Source organism: Pan troglodytes, chromosome 8 (genome assembly GCF_028858775.2).
Source record: "Pan troglodytes isolate AG18354 chromosome 8, NHGRI_mPanTro3-v2.0_pri, whole genome shotgun sequence".
Classification (NCBI taxonomy): Eukaryota; Metazoa; Chordata; class Mammalia; order Primates; family Hominidae; genus Pan; species Pan troglodytes.
Window position 1 is genome coordinate 104,424,882 of NC_072406.2, and position 19,076 is coordinate 104,443,957.

At 40.0% G+C, this 19,076-nt stretch overlaps 1 protein-coding gene across 19 annotated transcripts in view; it reads right to left on the reverse strand.

Moving 5' to 3' along the window:
* CPEB3 (cytoplasmic polyadenylation element binding protein 3) overlaps window positions 1–19,076 on the reverse strand; it is a 242,765-nt gene that overhangs the window by 135,085 nt on the left and 88,604 nt on the right. For 11 of the 19 annotated variants that reach the window (XM_016918862.4, XM_016918857.4, XM_054660352.2 and 8 more), the window contains exon 3: window positions 8,075–8,234. In XM_016918862.4, coding sequence (XP_016774351.1) covers window positions 8,075–8,234 — 160 coding nt within the window. The remainder of the gene's footprint in view (window positions 1–8,074; window positions 8,235–19,076) is intronic. The other 8 variants (XM_016918864.4, XM_016918865.4, XM_016918863.4 and 5 more) reach the window with 1 other exon arrangement.

Consider the following 19,076-nt stretch of genomic DNA (forward strand, 5'->3'; position numbering starts at 1 on the left):
AAGAGGTCAAGAGATAAAGACCATCCTGGCCAACATGGTGAAACCCATCTCTACTAAAAATACAAAAAAATTAGCTGGGTGTGGTGGCATGCACCTGTAGTCCCCGCTACTCGGGAGGCTAAGGCAGGAGAATCGCTTAAACCTGGGAGGTGGAGGTTGCAGTGAGCCGAGATCGTGTCACAGCACCCCAGCCTGGAGATAGAGCAAGACTCTGTCTCAAAAAGAAAAGAAAAGAAAAGAAAAGAAAAGAAAAGAAAAGAAAAGAAAAGAAAAGAAAAGACACTCTGGGTCGAGAAGGCCATATCCATCAGAATCAATTATCTAAATATAATCTAATTTTTCCCCCAACTAATAATGTAATTTTTTAAAGTAAAATCATTCACAGCATCTTTAAGCTGGTTTCTTTACCTCTTCCAAAAGTAATTTTTAGATTATAAAATGCAATATATTTTCATTGGAGAAAAATCACATAATGCAAAAAAATGGAGAAAACAAGCTCACCAAGGATAAGCACTGTTAACATTTTGATTTACAGTCTTCCACGTTAGGGAGTGTATATGTGTAAAGGTTTCTTTTCTAAAATTGAAATTATTTCATAATTTTTTAACTTAATACATTGTATATCTTAAGTTTTACAGTTATTAAGGAATTTTGGAGGAAAATAAAATATGTAACAGCAAAAGAAAAACTGATTCCAAATTCAGAAGAGGCCATTTCTTTTTTCTTCCTTTTGTCCAACAAATACTGCTGTTTAATCAGCTGTGAAAATAGAATCAAGTGCGTGACATCTGATGATTTTTGTATAATGTAGTCTGGTGTTGCCAGCGTGACATTTCGTCACCTGTCCATGGTCTGCTATTTTTAAATTGTTCTTGTCAGCTAGCTATCTTTTAAGTATAGTGTAAAATATAAGATTTCAAAAACTGGAAGGCATACTTGGTTTTACTAAGTTAAATGATGCTGTGGAAATCTGAGACTGTGTCCCACTTTCCCCACTGCACAGGATCTGATAAATAGGGGTGAGAGGGGATGAAGGGAGAGGTTGGAGAATAGGGTTACATATGGTTATTCGTTCTGTTAAAATCACAGTCCCATAAGCTCAATTCACATTCATATTTAAAACACTAGTTATAAAAAAAAACTATGTCTATCATGATTCAAAGTTTCAGAATCCAACTAAACTCATGCTTTTATGAGTTCAAAATAAAAACTGAAATTTGCATTAATTCATAATTGATTACGAAAGTCATCTCTTTACTTCTACAATATGTTATGAGATAGGGAACAACTGCTGTACCTTCCTCTAATCACTCCCTTTGCTCGAAAAAGGCAAGTACTTCAGAAAGCTTCATGTAACAGAATGTTAGTGCCACGTTTCAGAAAGACTTACCAGGTAAAATGCATATTCTACTGGGTTTTATTTCCCACTAACTTTCTCTATAAAGTTAGAGAGACATTGCTTTAGAAAAGTATCTTAAAAATGTAATACTGTGATATGTAAAAATATAGTAAACTGTTTTTTAATCTGTTTTAAGGAAATGATAAAACTTTGATACTATAATATTCTAAATATGTTCCAAATAACCAATAATCAAAACCTGTGAGCTTAGACCTGAGGTCAAATCCTAGTTTATTCACATACTAATAGCGGGTAATTTTTGGCAAGTTGTTAAACATTTTGTGCCTCTGTTTCCTCATTTAATAAAGACTGTACTCGAGAACAATTAAATCACAATTCCCAGCCTGGTGTGCACTGGTTCACACCTGTAATCCAGGCACTTTGGGAGGCAGAGGTGGGCGGATCGCTTGAGCTCAGGAGTTAGAGACCAGCCTGAGCAACATGGCGAAACCCTGTCTCCACCAAAAAAAAAAAATACAAAAAAAAAAAAAAAAAAAATTAGGTGGGTATGGTGGCATGCACCTACAGTTCCAGCTACTCACGAGGCTGAGGTGGGAGAAGAGCTTGAGCCCGGGAGGTGAAGACTGCAGTGAGCTGAGATCGCACCACTGCATTCCAGCCTGGGTTACACAGTGAGACCCTGTCTCAAAATAATAATAATCATCATCATCTTTATCTTTTAAAACTCAGGTGATTTTTTTTTTTTTTCAGATGGAGTCTCGCTCTGTCACCCAGGCTGGAGTGCAGTGGCACAATCTTGGCTCAAAGCAAGCTCCACCTCGTGGGTTCAAGCGATTCTCCTGCCTCAGCCTCCTGAGTAGCTGGGACTACAGGCGCCTGCCACCACACCTGGCTAATTTTCGTATTTTTAGTACAGGCAGGGTTTCACCATGTAGGCCAGGCTGGTCTTGAAGTCCTGACCTCAAGCGATCTGCCCGCCTCAGCCTCCCAAAGTGCTGGGATTATAGGCGTGAGCCACCATGCCTGGCCGCTAAAAACTCAGGTAATTTAAATGCTATGCTTAAAGGATGATTACACAAATTAATGGGAGGGTACTTATACAAATCACTCAGTTTCTACTTACTGTCTCTGCCCCCAAGAATGTACAAAACAAGAACCATCACTTCTTGCTGACTTAGAACCTGCCCCCTAACAGTTTGTGTAATCTGCTAACTTTCAAACAAGATAAACAGATATGGGCTATCAAGGGAAATAACACAAAAATAGAACTGAGCAATAATTCAAGCCACAGAAGTAAATAAAGAGACAGTATATTTTTCTGGAACAAACAAGCAAATAAAATGTAATGAAGGCATATTTTTCTAAAATAAGAAGACCTCAAAATTCCGTAAGAGGGGACAAATTTTGTGAAAGGCTCTACAATACTAAATTTAAATTGTGATGAATAAAGAAAAATGCCTCTATAACACCAAAGGGGTGGCATTATCTCTTCCATTTTAACACCAAAGGGGTGGCATTATCTGCTTTAAAGCACTATTACTGAAAGATAAGCTATTTTTCTCTAGACATTCTCAGCATACTTTTGATAAGCAAAGCTTTCAATAACAGTTCTCAACTGACACCTGTTCTTTTCACTTTTCAAATCTCAGTTCCATGAATGGTGAGGGAAGAGAAAATTCAAATACATAAAAATGTTTTACTAGGCACGAACCCCAGATAGTCAGCCAGGACTATTTTTCTGCTGTAAGAGGGAAATTGCATGGGATGAAGAAAAAGTAACTCCTCCCTGTTTTTGCCAAGATGCCTGCTATACTGGGCTTCCCCAGTTAGGGTATACGATCTTACTTCTCTGCTCAATGTGCTATAGTTGGTATTTCCTTACTATCCTTCTAGAGTTGGGAGAATATGATTAATCAAACCTGACCTGATGACCATGAGTTTTCAGAGTGGTTCCATAGGAGCTTAGTGAACCTGCATCATAGGTAGAAAGTCAAGGAACAGCTATAAAGAAGATAATAGGGATGAATCTTTTTCGTTATCTCTTACCCCACCTCTCTCAACACGATTAATCCCCTTAATCCTCATAGTTATGAAGAGAGTTGCATTTTCCTTCAATCCACTAGAAATGAGAACAGAGAACAATTGCTCCCTCCTACTACATCTGCCAACCCAAGGATTTCTGTACTTAGAAAAAGAAATAAGAAACAGGGCCAGGGCCAGTGGCTCATGCCTATAATCTTAGCACTTTGGGAGGCTGAGGTGGAAGGATTGCTTGAGCTCAGGAGTTAAAGACCAGCCTGGGCAACATGGTGAAACCTTGTCTCTACAGCAAATAGAAAAAATCAGCCAGGCATGGTGCCTGTGCCTCTAGTACCAGCTACTTAGGGAGCTGAGGCAGGAAGACTGCTTGAGCCTGGGAGGTCAAGGCTGCAGTGAGCCAAGATTGTGCCACTGCACTCCAGCCTGGGTGAAAGAGCAAGAACCTGTCTCAAAAAAAATAAATAAATAAAATAAGAAACAGCTGTCATTAGAGTATTACCCTCTTCAAAAGCCTCCTTTCTCATCTCTGAGGCATTCTCTCAAACGAAAGGAAAAGTATATGTAAGACATAGTAAAAAAAAAAAAAACCCAGGAGATTATTACCTTATTCCGTTACAGCCAAGCACGTAGTTTGGGATCTTTAAAAAGCAAAAAATAAATAAATAAATAAATAAATAAGTCCGGCTGGGCGCAGTGGCTCATGCCTGTAATCCCAGCACTTTGGGAGGCTAAGCCTGGCAGATGACGAGGTCAGGAGTTCGAGACCAGCCTGGACAACATGGTGAAACCCGTCTCTATTTAAAAATACAAAAATTAGCCGGGTGTGATGGTACATGCCTGTAATCCTAGCTACTCAGGAGGCTGAGGCAGGAGAATTGCTTGAACCAGGGAGGCGGAGGTTGCAATGAGCTGAGATCCCGCCACTGCACTCCAGCCTGGGCGACAGAGCCAGACTCCGTCTCAGAAAAAAAAAAAATAAATAAATAATAAATTAGTCAAATTTTTGTTTAAATATGCATTCTGTGATCTGATTAATGCTATAGAAGATATTTTTCAGTGTGCTGTGAAGAAAGTTCAATTCAGCTTTTCTTCTATATAATTTTTATCATGGGGGATGAAATAGAGAAACTTTTAAAATTTCCTACAAATATTTTCAAGGCTGGTAAACTGAATACATGACCAAAAAACTATTAAAGCTTATTTACTTTACTAAAACAGAAGTCTCATTATCTCCTAAACTTCCTATTCTGTTATCTCCCATGCTAATCCTTTTTTCCCCTGAATCAAGAGGATAGTTGAATAAAGAGATTTTTTACTGAATACATTTCTAAGATAAAATATTATTGTGAACATATTTTTACCATGTTCTTCAAGTACATCTTAAAGTACTAGATATCCTATTTTATTATATATTTTTTACATCATTCAGATTTACAATTGGAAAACCAAAATAACCAAAAAATTATTTTCCTTTCTCCTTTAAGTGGCTTTGAAAATGGTAAGACGTTTATCCTTCAATAATCACTACTTATGAAAAATATAAAATTTTGACAACTTGCACCTGAAAAATTTCAACATTTAGCTGCAGTCTAGTTGGAAAGAAGTCAGTACTGTAAGGATACCATACTACTTCCAGCAAAAAATTGTGGATAACATTTGAGCAGTTTCTAGTGCCAGGGACTTTATTTGATCTTCGCACTCACTCTATGAAGTAGGGAATTTATTTTAACAATAAGAACACTGAGGCTTTGAAGAGGTTAATTTATCCAGATTAATAGGCAGCCAGAGGCAGAGACAGAATTCACACCCAGGTTTCACTGACTGCAAAGTCAGAAAGACTGAGTTGAAATTTCATCTCCTATATGGAGAATATAAAATATCTGGAAGGATGTTAATAAAAATAATAACCTTTGTTACCTCTAGGTAGAGAGTCTCCAGTGATTTTTTTTTTTTTTTTTTTTTTTTGAGACAGAGTCTCTCGCTCTGTCGCCAGGCTGCAGTACAGTGGCGCAATCTCGGTCACTGCAACCTCCAACTCCCTGGTTCAAGCAATCACCATGCCCTGCCTCCAGTGATTTTTTTTTCTTTTTTACTTTCCTTTTCATCCTTTTACATACTATTTGGATTTCTTATAATGAGTAAAAATGTATTTTTTTCTGAAAAACAAAGGAAATTAAGCTCTAGGAAAAAAAAACACCAAAACAAACAAACATACAAAAACCAGTTACTCTGGGGCCAGGCAGGGTGGCACAGGCCTGTAATCCCAGCACTTTAGGAGGCCAAGGCGGGCAATCACCTGAGGTCAGAAGTTCGAGACCAGCCTGGCCAACATGGTGACACCCCGTCTCTACTAAAAATACAAAAATTAGCTGGTAGTGGTGGCAGGTGCCTGTAATCCCAGCTGCTCAGGAGGCTGAGGCAGGAGAATCACTTGAATCTGGGAGGCAGAGGTTGCAGTGAGCCAACATCACGCCATTGCACTCCAGCCTGGGCGACAAGAGCAAGACTTTGTCTCAAAAAAACCAACAAAAATCCAGTTACCCTGTACTTGAGTTTTGAGACCCTCAAAATAGTGTTCCCCATGTTCAAGTGGGAGTAAAGGATATTGAAAGTAGGAGGAGGCTGGGTGCAGTGGCTCACACCTGTAATCTCAGCACTTTGGGAGGCCGAGGCAGGTGGATCACCTAAGGTCAGGAGTTTGAGACCAGCCTGACCAACATGGAGAAATTCTGTCTCTACTAAAAATACAAAATTAGCTGGGTGTAGTGGCACATGCCTGTAAACCCAGCTACTCAGGAAGCTGAGGCAGGAGAATCGCTTGAACCCATGAGGCAGACGTTGTGGTAAGCCGAGATCACGCCATTGCACTCCAGCCTGGGCAACAAGAGCGAAACTCCATCTCAAAAAAAAAGGAGGAGGAAAAACCAGATAGTAGAGGGAAGTGCTTCCGAACAGACTCATACAGAAGCCACATGGCAGGTCCTCTAGCCTACCATCCTTCTCTTAAAGCTCAATCCACCTAAATGTTTATCTCTTTTTGACCCAAAGACTCTCACTATTAATTTACCTTAAGGAAAAGCTATGTGCAAGAACTCATCCATGGCAGCATTACCTAATAATGGAGGAAAAACTGGAAACAACCTAAGAGTCTAAAGTCAAGGCCTAGCAATAAATTACAAAGATCTGATAGAAGCATGGATAATGCTTATCATATGAGAATTAGACGAATAATACATCATCACAATCTTTATTTTTTAGTTACCTTTTTGTTCTTATAATTTTCTCCACTTTTTAAAGTCAAAAACTTTTTAAAATATTTTCCTTAAAATGCAAGTATCAGCCGGGTGCGGTGGCACTCCCAGCACTTTGGGAGGCCGAGGTGGGCAGATCACTAGAGGTCAGGAGTCTGAGAACAGCCTGGCCAACATGATGAAATCCCATCTCTATTAAAAATACAAAAACCAGCAGGGCGAGGTGGCGGGCACCTGTAATCCCAGCTACTTGGAAGGCTAAGGCAGAATAATCATTTGAACCTAGGAGGAGTAAGTTTCAGTGAGCCAAGATTGTGCCACTGCACTCCACTGTCCCAAAAAAATAAAAAATAAAAATAAAAATAAATAAACTCGCTTTCCCCAAAAACCCCTTCTTTTCTTTATAACCTATTGACTACTTTCTTTTCACTGGAAAATGAGGAAAGCAGAAGAAAATCATGAGTGTGACAAGAAAATGATGAAAGAGATTTCTGGTGTGGCTTGAGGAAATGAGCATCAGGTGTTCACAGTCATTCACACTATAATATGGGCCTAGAGAGAACCGGAGGGGATTGAATTTCTCACAATTTTGAAAGACATAATGGTTCATACAAGATGGGCATCCCCATGGCTACCTCTTCACAGTTTTCGGAAATTTAGATCTTAACCCAAGTATAATGGATATTTCCATAGGTAATTTGCATTACAGTATTTTTAAATATCTTAAGGTATCTAAAAAGTCCTATAACCCATAAAAAGAACTATCTGTAATTATGAATTAAACACCAACATCTATCCTGAATTTACACAGGCTGTAAAAACAGGAAGTCCTAATATTGCTAACTTTGAGACTTTCTGCCTTATATTTAACCCAAAACATTTATATACTTTAAGATATTTTTCTTGTGATTTGGCCTCAGAGACTGCAAAGGGTCACTAGCTGCCCCTAAGCCTGTGTGGTGATACTTCCTATACTAGGAAGGGGATTAGGCTGTAATAAAATAGAAGTCCTTTATATGCAGTTTTCTGAAGCAATTTTTGAAGACTGCTTTACTAACTCTCACAGCTCCTTGCAGTATATATACATGGACTTAAATGAATTATCCCGGTTCAGCTGAGGATTCCAAATGCACAAAGCCCAGAAAACCTGGCTGCTGGTCTCATGCTATTAACTCCTAATGTGACTAACCTCAGCTACCCAATTCATGCTCCTGCCAGACATGACTGATAACAATCCACCTTGATTATTATAGGTAGCTGAACCCAGGTTAAAAAAAATCAACTTTAAATACATTCCACAATGCTTTACAGAAGCAAAACAAAAACAAGCAAACAAAAAACAAACCAGAAAAATCAAAATTATTAAAAAGCTGATTTTTGCTTAAAACACCAAGCAAGAAATGGACATATGAATATTCCTAACCTGCAAAATGATTCCTCCACATTATATCAGCGAAACTCATTGGTGGGCCACTGGGAGGGTAGTGTTTACCTTTCAGAGGCTCATGATCAGTCCTTATCATATCCATTAAGGAGTTCTCCAACGAGTGCAAGTTAAAAGTATCATAGGGCCTACTCCGGTCCTAAAAATAAAAACAAAAACAAGACAATACATAAAATTACTTCATAAAATTAACACCATATCATTTGCTTCCTGCTGTGGATTGATGACATGAATGAAAGTTACAGAGAGCCCCAACAGCATACAGTCCTTCTTTTTATTTGTTTATTTATTTATTTGCTTTGTAGAGATGGGGTCTCGCTATGTTTCCCAGGCTGGTCTCGAATGTCTAGGCTCAAGCAATCCTCTTGCCTTGGCCTACCAAAGTGCTGGGATTACAGACGTGAGCTACTGCGCTGATCCTGCTCTTTTCATTAAGAATAATGACTTGTCACACCTGTAATTCCAGCACTTTGAGAGGCCAAGGTGGGCAGATCACTTGAGGTCAGGAGTTCGAGACCAGCCTGGCCAACAGGGTGGAACCTCACCTCTACTAAAAATACAAAAATTAGCCAGGTATGGTAGTGTGCACCTGTAATCCCAGCTACTTGGGAGGCTGAGGCAGGAGAATCACTTGAACCTGGAAGGCAGAGGTTGCAGTGAGCTGAGGTCACACCACTGCATTCCAGCCTGGATGACAGAGCAAGACTCCATCTCAAAAAAAAAAGAACAATGACTTGGTAACATTAAGTTTAATACAAGTCTCCATAATTAATTAAATTGCATCATTTTCCCTAATACTCTATAATGCAATGTAATTGCAGAGTGACTTTCTCGCAAAGGAACTAAAATAGTAAATTTAAAAGGACGAGTCAAGTTAATTGGTTTTGCTCTCTACCCTCCACCCAATAACCTTATTGTCAAACGAACAGAGATGTTCCCCCCACCCCGCCCCAGAGAAAGACCACAATTTTTTTTTTTGAGACAAGGTCTTGCTTTGTTGCCGAGGTTGAAGTACAGTGGTGCAATCATGGCTCACTTCAGTCCCGACCTCCTGAGCTCAAGCAATCCTCCCACCTCAGCCTCCCTAGTAGCTAGGACACTTGCCACCATGCCCAGCTAATTAAAAAAAAATTTTTTTTAAGAGATGGGGTCTCACTATGTTGCCCAGGCTGGTCTGGAATTCCTGAGTGCAAACGATAAAGACCACAGTTAAGAACTCAAACGAATCATTTTCCTGAAAAACCAAAGGGTGACTATAATTTCAATGAAAATGTATTGGATATCTTTAACATTTCTTTTTTTTTTTTCTTTTTTTAAGACAGAGTCTGGCTCTGTTGCCCAGGCTGGAGTGCAGTGGCGCAATCTTGGCTCACTGCAAGCTCCGCCTCCTGGGTTCACGCCATTCTCCTGCCTCAGCCTTCCGAGTAGCTAGGACTACAGGCACCCGCCACCATGCCCAGCTAATTTTTTGTATTTTTAGTAGAGATGGGGTTTCACCGTGTTAGACAGGATGATCTTGATCTCCTGACCTCGTGATCCACCGGCCTCGGCCTCCCAAAGTACAGGGATTACAGGCGTGAGACACCGCGCCCGGCCTACCTTTAACATTTCTGACCAGTAAGTTACATATATTGGATACACTTTTTAAAAATAAAAATGTGGCCAGGCGCAGTGGCTCACACCTGTAATCCCAGTACTTTGGGAGGCCGAGGTAGGCAGATCATGAGGTCAGGAGACTGAGATCCCTAGCCAACATGGTGAAACCCTGTCTCTACCGAAAATACAAAAATTAGCTGGGCATGCTGGTGCGTGCCTGTAATCCCAGCTACTCAGGAAGCTGAGGCAACGAATTGCTTGGACCCGGGAGGCAGAGGTTGCCGAGAGCCAAGATCACGCCACTGCACTCCAGCCTGGCGACATAGCAAGACTCCATCTCAAAATTTAAAAATAAAAATGTGTTCTAAGTTGTATTCATGAAGATAATGGCAAAAAGGAAAAAAAATTTTTAATGTGTCCAAAGTACGAAAATTACCTTTTGAAAAGCACTGACACGAAGAAACCTTAACCCAAAGGAGTATTTTCAAGATGTTAGATTCAAAAACATTTTGAAACTAGAACTCTAACACAAACTAAGTAAAGAAAAAAGTATTATTTCACCACATTTCACTCAAGCCTTCAGGAAACTATCACCTACAAACTCTTCTTAGTACTCTGAGCCTCAAGGGAAACACAGCTCATGTTCTAAGTTAATACTAAAGAGCCAGGCACGGTGGCTCACGCCTGTAATCCCAGCACTTTGGGAGGCTGAGGCGGGCAGATCACGAGGTCAGGAGATCGAGACCATCCTGGCTAACATGGTGAAACCCCCGTCTCTACTAAAAAATATACAAAAAATTAGCCAGGCATGGTGGTGGGCACCTGTAGTCCCAACTACTAGGGAGGCTAAGGCAGGAGAATGGCGTGAACCTGGGAGGTGGAGCTTGCAGTGAGCCGAGATCGCGCCACTGCACTCCAGCCTGGGCGACAGAGCGAGACTGTCTCAAAAAAAAAAAAAAAAAAAAAAAAAAACACACACACACACACACACACATACAAAAAAAAAACTAAGTTAATACTAAAGAACAGATCAAGTTTGCTTTGGTTAAGAAAAGCAAGATAAGCATACAACTCAACAACCAAACCAAGTCAAACTACAGTGATGAGAGATTATTTTCAGGGTCTTGAGCAGTCTTTTCCAGCCTTGCACTTGATCATTTATCCTCTTCTATGGACAACACTCACCCATTACCTATCTCTCCCCTTGGATAGGAAAGAGACATGGAATATTTTCTTTGGTTGTCTACTTTGGTCTCTATATAATCTAAGAAGGTTTTTTCTTTTAAAGTCTTCCTGCAGATCATTTGTTTTGTTTTGGGTTCAAGTTATTAGTGGAAACTCTAAGGAGTAAAGCTGAATTTCCAGAAATGCAGGCTTATCTGTACCCATAAGAGGTGTCTATCATATACTTTGTCCAAAGAAAAAGCCAGAGGTAAAGAAGTATGCTGATGAGGAGGCAAAATGATAACCTATTTCTGGCACTAACAATCCCAAAATGAATTATCTAGGAGCCCTCTATCACATCCACACTTCTAACTAGAACTCTGAAGACATGAGAGTGTTTCAGAATAGACTGACATGGTAAGGGAACTATAAGAAAAGGCTATTTGAAGGCATTCAAGAATCTTTCCAGACAGGACAGTTTATTTTTTCATTTAATTATTGATAATCCCTCAAGGTAGATAACAATATACCCATTTTACACATGAAGAAGGCAAGGTTCAGAGAAGATTCAAGAGCCCTCGATGCCAAAACCTAAGGAGTATAAAAATCTGGCCAAAGAAATTATTTAAATCCATGGTTACTTCTATAGAAAAACAGCACTGTAACTAACTGCACATTACAATGTTTTAATGTAACAGTGAGTTCCTATCACAAATGGATATCTGACATTAGATGACTACCTGTCAGGAAAATAAAACAGGATTTTGGGAGGAGGGATTCATGTAACTAAATTGAAATGGTTCCCAAACCTATCAGACTGTCAAAAATCACATGTAGAGCCGATTAAAACATAGATTCCTGGGTTCCAGCTCAAACCTACTTAATCATAATTTAAAACAAAATAAATTCTAATACTGGCTAGAGCCACTAAATTGGATGATTCAAGTTAAGGCTTTACACCCATGATTCTGTTCAGTAAAATTAGACAGTAAAGTGAGGGCAGGGACTAGTGTGAGCAGCAGGCAATAAACAAGCCTGGCTACCTTGCAGAGGGTCAGTTTTGCAGTCTTCTGATTTACTGAGTATTAGAGAAACAGTTGGTGGCCTAGTTTTTAAAAGCACAGATTTTAAAATCAAAATCCAATTTTCAAATTTTTGCTCTCCCACTTACTGGCATGTCACTTTGAACATGCTTCTAAGCCTTGGTTATCTTCATCTATAAAATGGGATAATTTTCCAGGTGCAGTGGCTCACGCCTGTAATCCCAACACTTCAGGAGGTCAAGGCGGGTGGATCACGAGGTCAGGAGATCGAGACCATCCTGGCTAACATAGTGAAACCCCGTCTCTACTAAAAATACAAAAAATCAGCCAGGCATGGTGGCACGCACCTGTAGTCCCAACTACTCGGGAGGCTGAGGCAGGAGAATCGCTTGAACTGGGGAGGCGGAGGTTGCAGTGAGCCGAGCTCATGGCACTGCACTCAGCCTGGGCGACAGAGCGAGACTCCGTCTCAAAAAAAAAAAATTAGCCAGGCATGGTGGCAGGTGCCTGTAATCCCAGCTACTTCAGAGGCTGAGGCAGGAGAATCACTTGAACCTGGGAGGTGGAGGTTGCAGTGAGCCTAGATCACACCACTGCACTACAGCCTGGGCAACACAGTGAGACCCCATCTCAAAAAAAAAAAGGGTGGGGGATAATTCTCTCTTCATGGTTTCTTCAGTATAAATACAGAACATATAGGCATCTGTACCATGGTGGCTACCATAATATTAGGGAGAACACAAAAAGATTTCTGTGATGCTATCTCAAGAGTACTGAAAAATAAATTTTTAAACCTAGCAGTTCACAGATACTAACCTAAAAGGGTTCACTTAATGCTCAAGAGATGAAAACATATGACATGTGAAAGGCATGACAGAATTTGTACAGGCTTAATTAAACAAACTTCAGGCCTCTGAGAGTTCTCATTAAAATTAATTCCATCCATGCCTCATCAACTTATATTTGATGCATACCATTCATCCTTTTTGTTTTAGAAGTAGTAAACATTGCTGAAATAAGTGATTAACCAGGAAGTCTGCAAAAACAGAACAAAAAGGATAGAAAAAAACAGAAAAATCTACAGTGGAATTCATCAACAGAAATTATGTATACAGAAAACCAGGCCACAATTTATCATTCAATGACAAAAGTTGCAAGTGGCAACTAACCTGTTAGACCTTTTTTTATAAGTTTTGTTTCCCAATACAGAGAAACAGGAAAGCATCATTATTTGTTTTTATAAGCAAACACACCAAGAAGTATTAGAACATCTATAAATAATGCAGCCCATTATTGACTCTTTTTCTTTGAAGATAACCAGTGAAGATGTTGTCAGTTAGCTGTACACAGAACAGCTCACCTCCACTGCATTAGTCTTCTCTTTCTTCCCTCAGCTGGATTTAATAGTAATAAATTTTTCAAGTATTTAACATGTGCCTGTCACTGTTCTAAGTATGCTATATGCATTATCTCACAGCCCTATTAAGTAGGTAGCTTTTGTCCCATTTTATAAATTAAACAAGTCGCTGGGCGCAGTGGCTCACTCCTGTAATCCCAGCACTTTGGGAGGCCAAGGTGGGCAGATTGCAATGTCGGGAGTTCGAGACCAGCCTGGCCAACATAGTGAAACACCATCTCTACTAAAACTACAAAAATTAGCCGGTGTGGTGGCACATGCCTGTAGCCCCAGCTACTTGGGAGGCTGAAGCAGGAGAATCGCTTGAACCCAGGAGGCGGAGGCTGCAGTGAGCCGAGATCACGCCATTGCACTCCACCCTGGGTGACACAGTGAGACTCCATCTCAAATAAAATAAAAATAAAATAAAAATTAAGTCTTGGAGAGAATAAATAACTGGCTCAAGGTTATGGGGATGGTGAGTGGCAGAGCCAGGGCTCAAACCCAGTCAAATCCAGACCGTGCTCTTAAGGATTCTCATTGTACTGCTTCCTTGACTTCCTCCTATTCTCTCTAGCCTTACATCCTTTTTACAAACACTCCCTTTAACTTAATCTGTCACAATCCAGAGACAGGTTTCTTTGACCCCACCCTGCAACACAAGCAACTTGACCCTCACTTGCCCTTGGTCAATGACCTTTGCTCAACTGACAACTAATTAACCTCAAGAAGTAGTTTGATCTACCTCTATACAATCCCAGGTCTGCCTCTAACAGCCCTATCCCATTCACCTGCCCTTTTCTTGGAAGAGGAATCCAGAACCCCTTGCTACCCTTTCTAGCTTATACCTAGACATTTCCTCTGCTAGACATACAAAGTGGAAGGCTGAAAGGGCCAACAGCATCTGGGGATAAAAGTAGCTCTGGAACCAAATGATAAAATTAACCATGTGCTAGGCACTGGACTAAATGGTTTAAAGTTCTATCTCCCTCCTCACCACAACGCTGCAGAGTAGGTATTATCTCCATTTCACTGAGGAAAACTGAGGCTCACAAAGGTTTATGTAACTGCTCAGTCACAGAGCTGATCAGAAATAAGGACATAAAACTAGGTCTGTGACTCTCAAGTCCATACCAGTAATGTTCTAACGCTTCTACACTAACTAGCTGCAGTGTGATCCATGAACAATGGAGGCTTAGTTGGGAAGAAAGGGACACAGACAGGACCAAAAATCAAAAGGATGGTAGATGTCTGAAAGAGCTAGGAAAAGATAAATGTGGTCATTGAAAACAGAAAAACTTTTTAGAGGAATTCCTAAGGAAGAGTTTTCTATTTATCACATGACTGCAACATATACATGGATAAAACATTCCAAAGTTAAATGCATCTAACACATAAGAAACGACTAACTGGCAGGGCGCAGTGGCTCACGCCTGTAATCCCAGCACTTTGGGAGGCTGAGGCAGGCGGATCACCTGAGGTCGGGAGTTCGAGACCAGCCTGACCAACATGGAGAAACCCCGTCTCTACAAAAAATCCAAAATTAGTCAGGCATGGTGGCGCATGCCTGTAATCCCAGCTACTCAGGAGGCTGAGGCAGGAGAATCTCTTGAACCCAGGAGGTGGAGGTTGCGGTGAGCCGAGATCATGCCATTGCACTCCAGCCTGGGCAACAAAAGTGAAACTCTGTCTCAAAAAAAAAAAAAAAGGCCGGGCGAGGTGGCTCATGCCTATAATCCCAGCACTTTGGCAGGCTGGATCAAGTAGATCAAGAGGTCAGGAGTTCGAGACCATCCTGGCTAACACGGTGAAACCCCGTCTATACTAAAAAATTAGCTGGGTGTGGTGGCACGCGCCTGTAGTCCCAACTACTCGGGAGGCTGAAGCAGGAGAATCGCTTGAACCTGGGAGGCGGCGGTTGCAGTGAACCGAGATCACGCCACCGTACTCCAGCCTGGGTGACAGAGACTCCATCTCAAAAAAAAAAAAAAAAAAAAAGGACAAACTCACAAAACTAGCTGCTTCTAAATTTCCATCCTACTGCTCTTATTTTCTACTCAGTATATGTTATTGGGAAATATGTCAGGTCCCTTCTGCACTATAAACAGTTTAAGAGCAATGAATATGCCTTATCTGTTTTTAAATAGATATTCATTACATAATATACGAACCTATTTTTCTCCAAACACACACACAGAGAGAGAGAGAGAGAGAGACAGAGAGAATTATTTTAAAATGCCAACATCTCCAATCCTGCCTCCACTCACTCTCTTCATTCAATGGTATATTTTACCCATCCCAAATGAGACTATTATATTTGTAGCCCTCTGGAAAACCTAATTCTATATTCTCCTTCAGTCACTCAATGGCAAGCAAATGCTCCTTATATCTAACCTAAAGTCCTAATGAAGTGGAAACTTTTCTCCCTTTTCTGTCCTTGGGGGAAAATTATCAGCATCTACTGTGAATTTTAATATTCTTTAAAATTGTTGTTAAACAGTCTTCCATGCAATAAATTCTCAAGAACCCTCAAAATAGCCCAGTATAAGATTAGGGCATACAGGCCGGGCACGGTGGCTCACGCTTGTAAACCCAGCACTTTGGGAGGCCGAGGTGGGCGGATCACCTGAGGTCGGGAGTTCGAGACCAGCCTGACCAACATGGAGAAACCCTGTCTCTACTAAGAAATACAAAATTAGCCGGGCGTGGTGGCGCATGCCTGTAATCCCAGCTACTTGGGAGGCTGAGGCAGGAGAATTGCTTAAACCCGGGAGGCAGAGGTTGAGGTGAGCCGAGATCACACCACTGCACTCCAGCCTGGGCGACAAGAGTGAAACTCCGTCTCAAAAAAAAAAAAAAAAAAAAAAAAAAAAGATTAGGGCATACAGAGAAATTATAGATTCCTCATCTTTTTCTTCCTGAGGATGACTAATTCCACTTACTTAAAGCTTTTTATCAGATTGTGTTTTTACTTGCTGTGTAACAGGAAACCAAGCTAAGGTTCTGGAGAAGTTAAAAAAAAAAACCAAGGATAGTATCACCTGCTCTGAAGGATGCTCAAAAATTAGATAAACATGACTCAACTTGAAGCACATTTTTGCCCAGTCTTTTCATGTTCTCCCTATTCCTAATGTTTCTTCACAGCTCTTCTGGTTTTAGCCAGGCAGGTCAGATAAGAGGCTTAGTATATCATACACAGAGAAACACGGCTCTCGGAATTACCTGACATGACCCTACATTTTGAGGCTGGATTCAGCAGGGTAAATGCTACAGTGGTCAACTGTATAAAAAGTACAAATGCCACCTGCTGCCATTGCTGACTGTGGTAAACAGTTCATAGTTAAGTACATATGCAATTTAAAAAGGAGTGATTTTTCCAGTCAATGGTGTCTGACTAAAAGAAAATATTGAAAATAAAAAGGAGTGATTATACAGCTTAGCAGTGTGCTAGGGAAAAGGCAGAAATGAGGCCAACCCAGGAAGGATACAGAAAGGGAAAGCAATGACTATGACGGTCAGAAGAGAAGGCATCAAAAAAGTACAAAAATTAGGCCGGGCACGGTGGCTCATACCTGTAATCCTAGCACTTTGGGAGGCCGAGGCAGGCGGATCACCTGAGATCAGCAGTTCGAGACCAGCCTGGCCAACATGGTGAAACCCCGTCTCTACTAAAAATATAAAAATTAGCCGGGCATAGTGGCATGTGCCTGTAAGCCCAGCTACCTGGGAGGCTGAGGCAGGAGAATCACTGGAACCCGGGAGGCAGACGCTACAGTGAGTCAAGGTGGTGCCACCGCACTCCTGTCTGGGCAACAGAACAAGACACTGTCTCAAAAACAAACAAACAAACAAACAAAAACCAACAAAAATTAAAGTTGCCCCTTTCCCTGGTTAGTGTGCATATGTGACTTTTGAAAGTGATTAGTTGATGTCACCCCAAATCATTGGGTTGTTAGCCAGCAGAATATTATCTCAAGAAGTTTACTGGGCATTGATTTATTAGGTATAACAATAAAGGGGGAGCTTAACCTTTGCTATCAAAACCTATCTTAGAACTTTATGCAAAAGTACATGTAGCTCCTAATATTATTTTCTTCTTCCAGGTATCAACTCTCTTTCCCCATCCCAGACTGATTCTAGGTAATTAGAACTAAGTATATTGTAATTACTTCTTTACATGCCTGTCACTCTCAATAAACTGTAAGTCTCATGGGAGCAGAAATGTGTCTTATTTCTCTGCATCCCCATTATCGAGCAGAGGGCCTGGCATACAACAGACATTCAGTAAATGCTTACCTCACATTTAAATTGTTCTTTTGATGAATTCATCTTGCAAGACTTTTACTTTAAACTAAGAAAGAACTACTCATTTACTAGAATGGATAAAAAAACCAAACACACACCCTGACAACTCCAAATGCTGACTAGGATGCAGAACAACCAGAATTCTCATAAATTCCTAGTAGGAATGCAAAATGGCACAGCCACTTTGGAAAAACAGTTTGGCTGTTTCTTATAAAGTTAAACATATACTTAAGCACACAACCTAGCAGTCCCACTCCCAAGTATTTACCCAAGATAAATAAAAACATATGTCCACACAAAAACCTATGGATCCATATACACGGATGTTTATAACAACTTTATAAAACAATGTTATTTATAATTTCCCCAAACTGGAAACTACCCAAATGCCTATCAACTGGTAAATGGATAAACAAATTTTGGCACATGCATATAATGCAATAACATTCAGCAGTAAAAATAAATGAAGTACTGTAAATAAATATATCTAGTATGCACCCACAAAAATTACAAATTATAAAATTAAAAATATAAAAATTTTAAAAATTAAATGAAGTATTGATACATGCTACAACATGGATGAACCTTAAAACACTAAGTGAAAGAAGACAATCACAAAAAATTACATATGATATTTCATTTATATGTAAGGTCCAGAACAGACATATTATCTATAGAAATAGGAAGTAGATTGGTCATTGCCTTAGGCTGGGAAATCAGGGCAAAATGCAGATTGACTGCTAGTGAGTTTGATTTTTTTTCTTTTTGGGGTGATAAAAATGTTCTAGAATTAGATCATAATGACTGACACACAATTTAGTCATTATACTAAAAACCGCTACATTGTATATTTTAAGAGTGAACTTCACGATATGTGAATTACATCTCAATAAATCTATTATTTTTATTTTTTCTTATCTTGTTTAAATTTTTTATTTTTAAGCTTTTTTTTTTGAGATAGAGTCTAGCTCTGTCGCCCAGGCTAGCGTGCAGTGGCGCCATCTTGGCTCACTGCAACCTCTGCCTCCCAGGTTCAAGCAATTCTCCTGCCTCAGCCTCCCCAGTAGCTGGGATTACAGGCACGTGCCACAACGCCCGGCTAATTTTTTGTATTTTTAGTAGAGACAGGGTTTCACCGTGTTAGCCAGAATGGTCTCGATCTCCGGACCTCATGATCTACCCACTTCGGCCTCCCAAAGGGCTGACATTACAGGCGTGAGCCACCGCGCCCAGCCTTTAAGCTGTTATTTTTAAAAGGCATTTCTAAGACTTTAACAGAACTATGACACTTTCGGTAAATCATCTAACTTTAGGTACAAGACATAAGAGATGATATATATATATATGTATATATATGTATGTGTATATGTATATATACGTATATATGTATATATGTATATGTATATATACGTATATATGTATATATGTATATATATGTGTGTATATATACATGTGTGTATATATATATATATATATT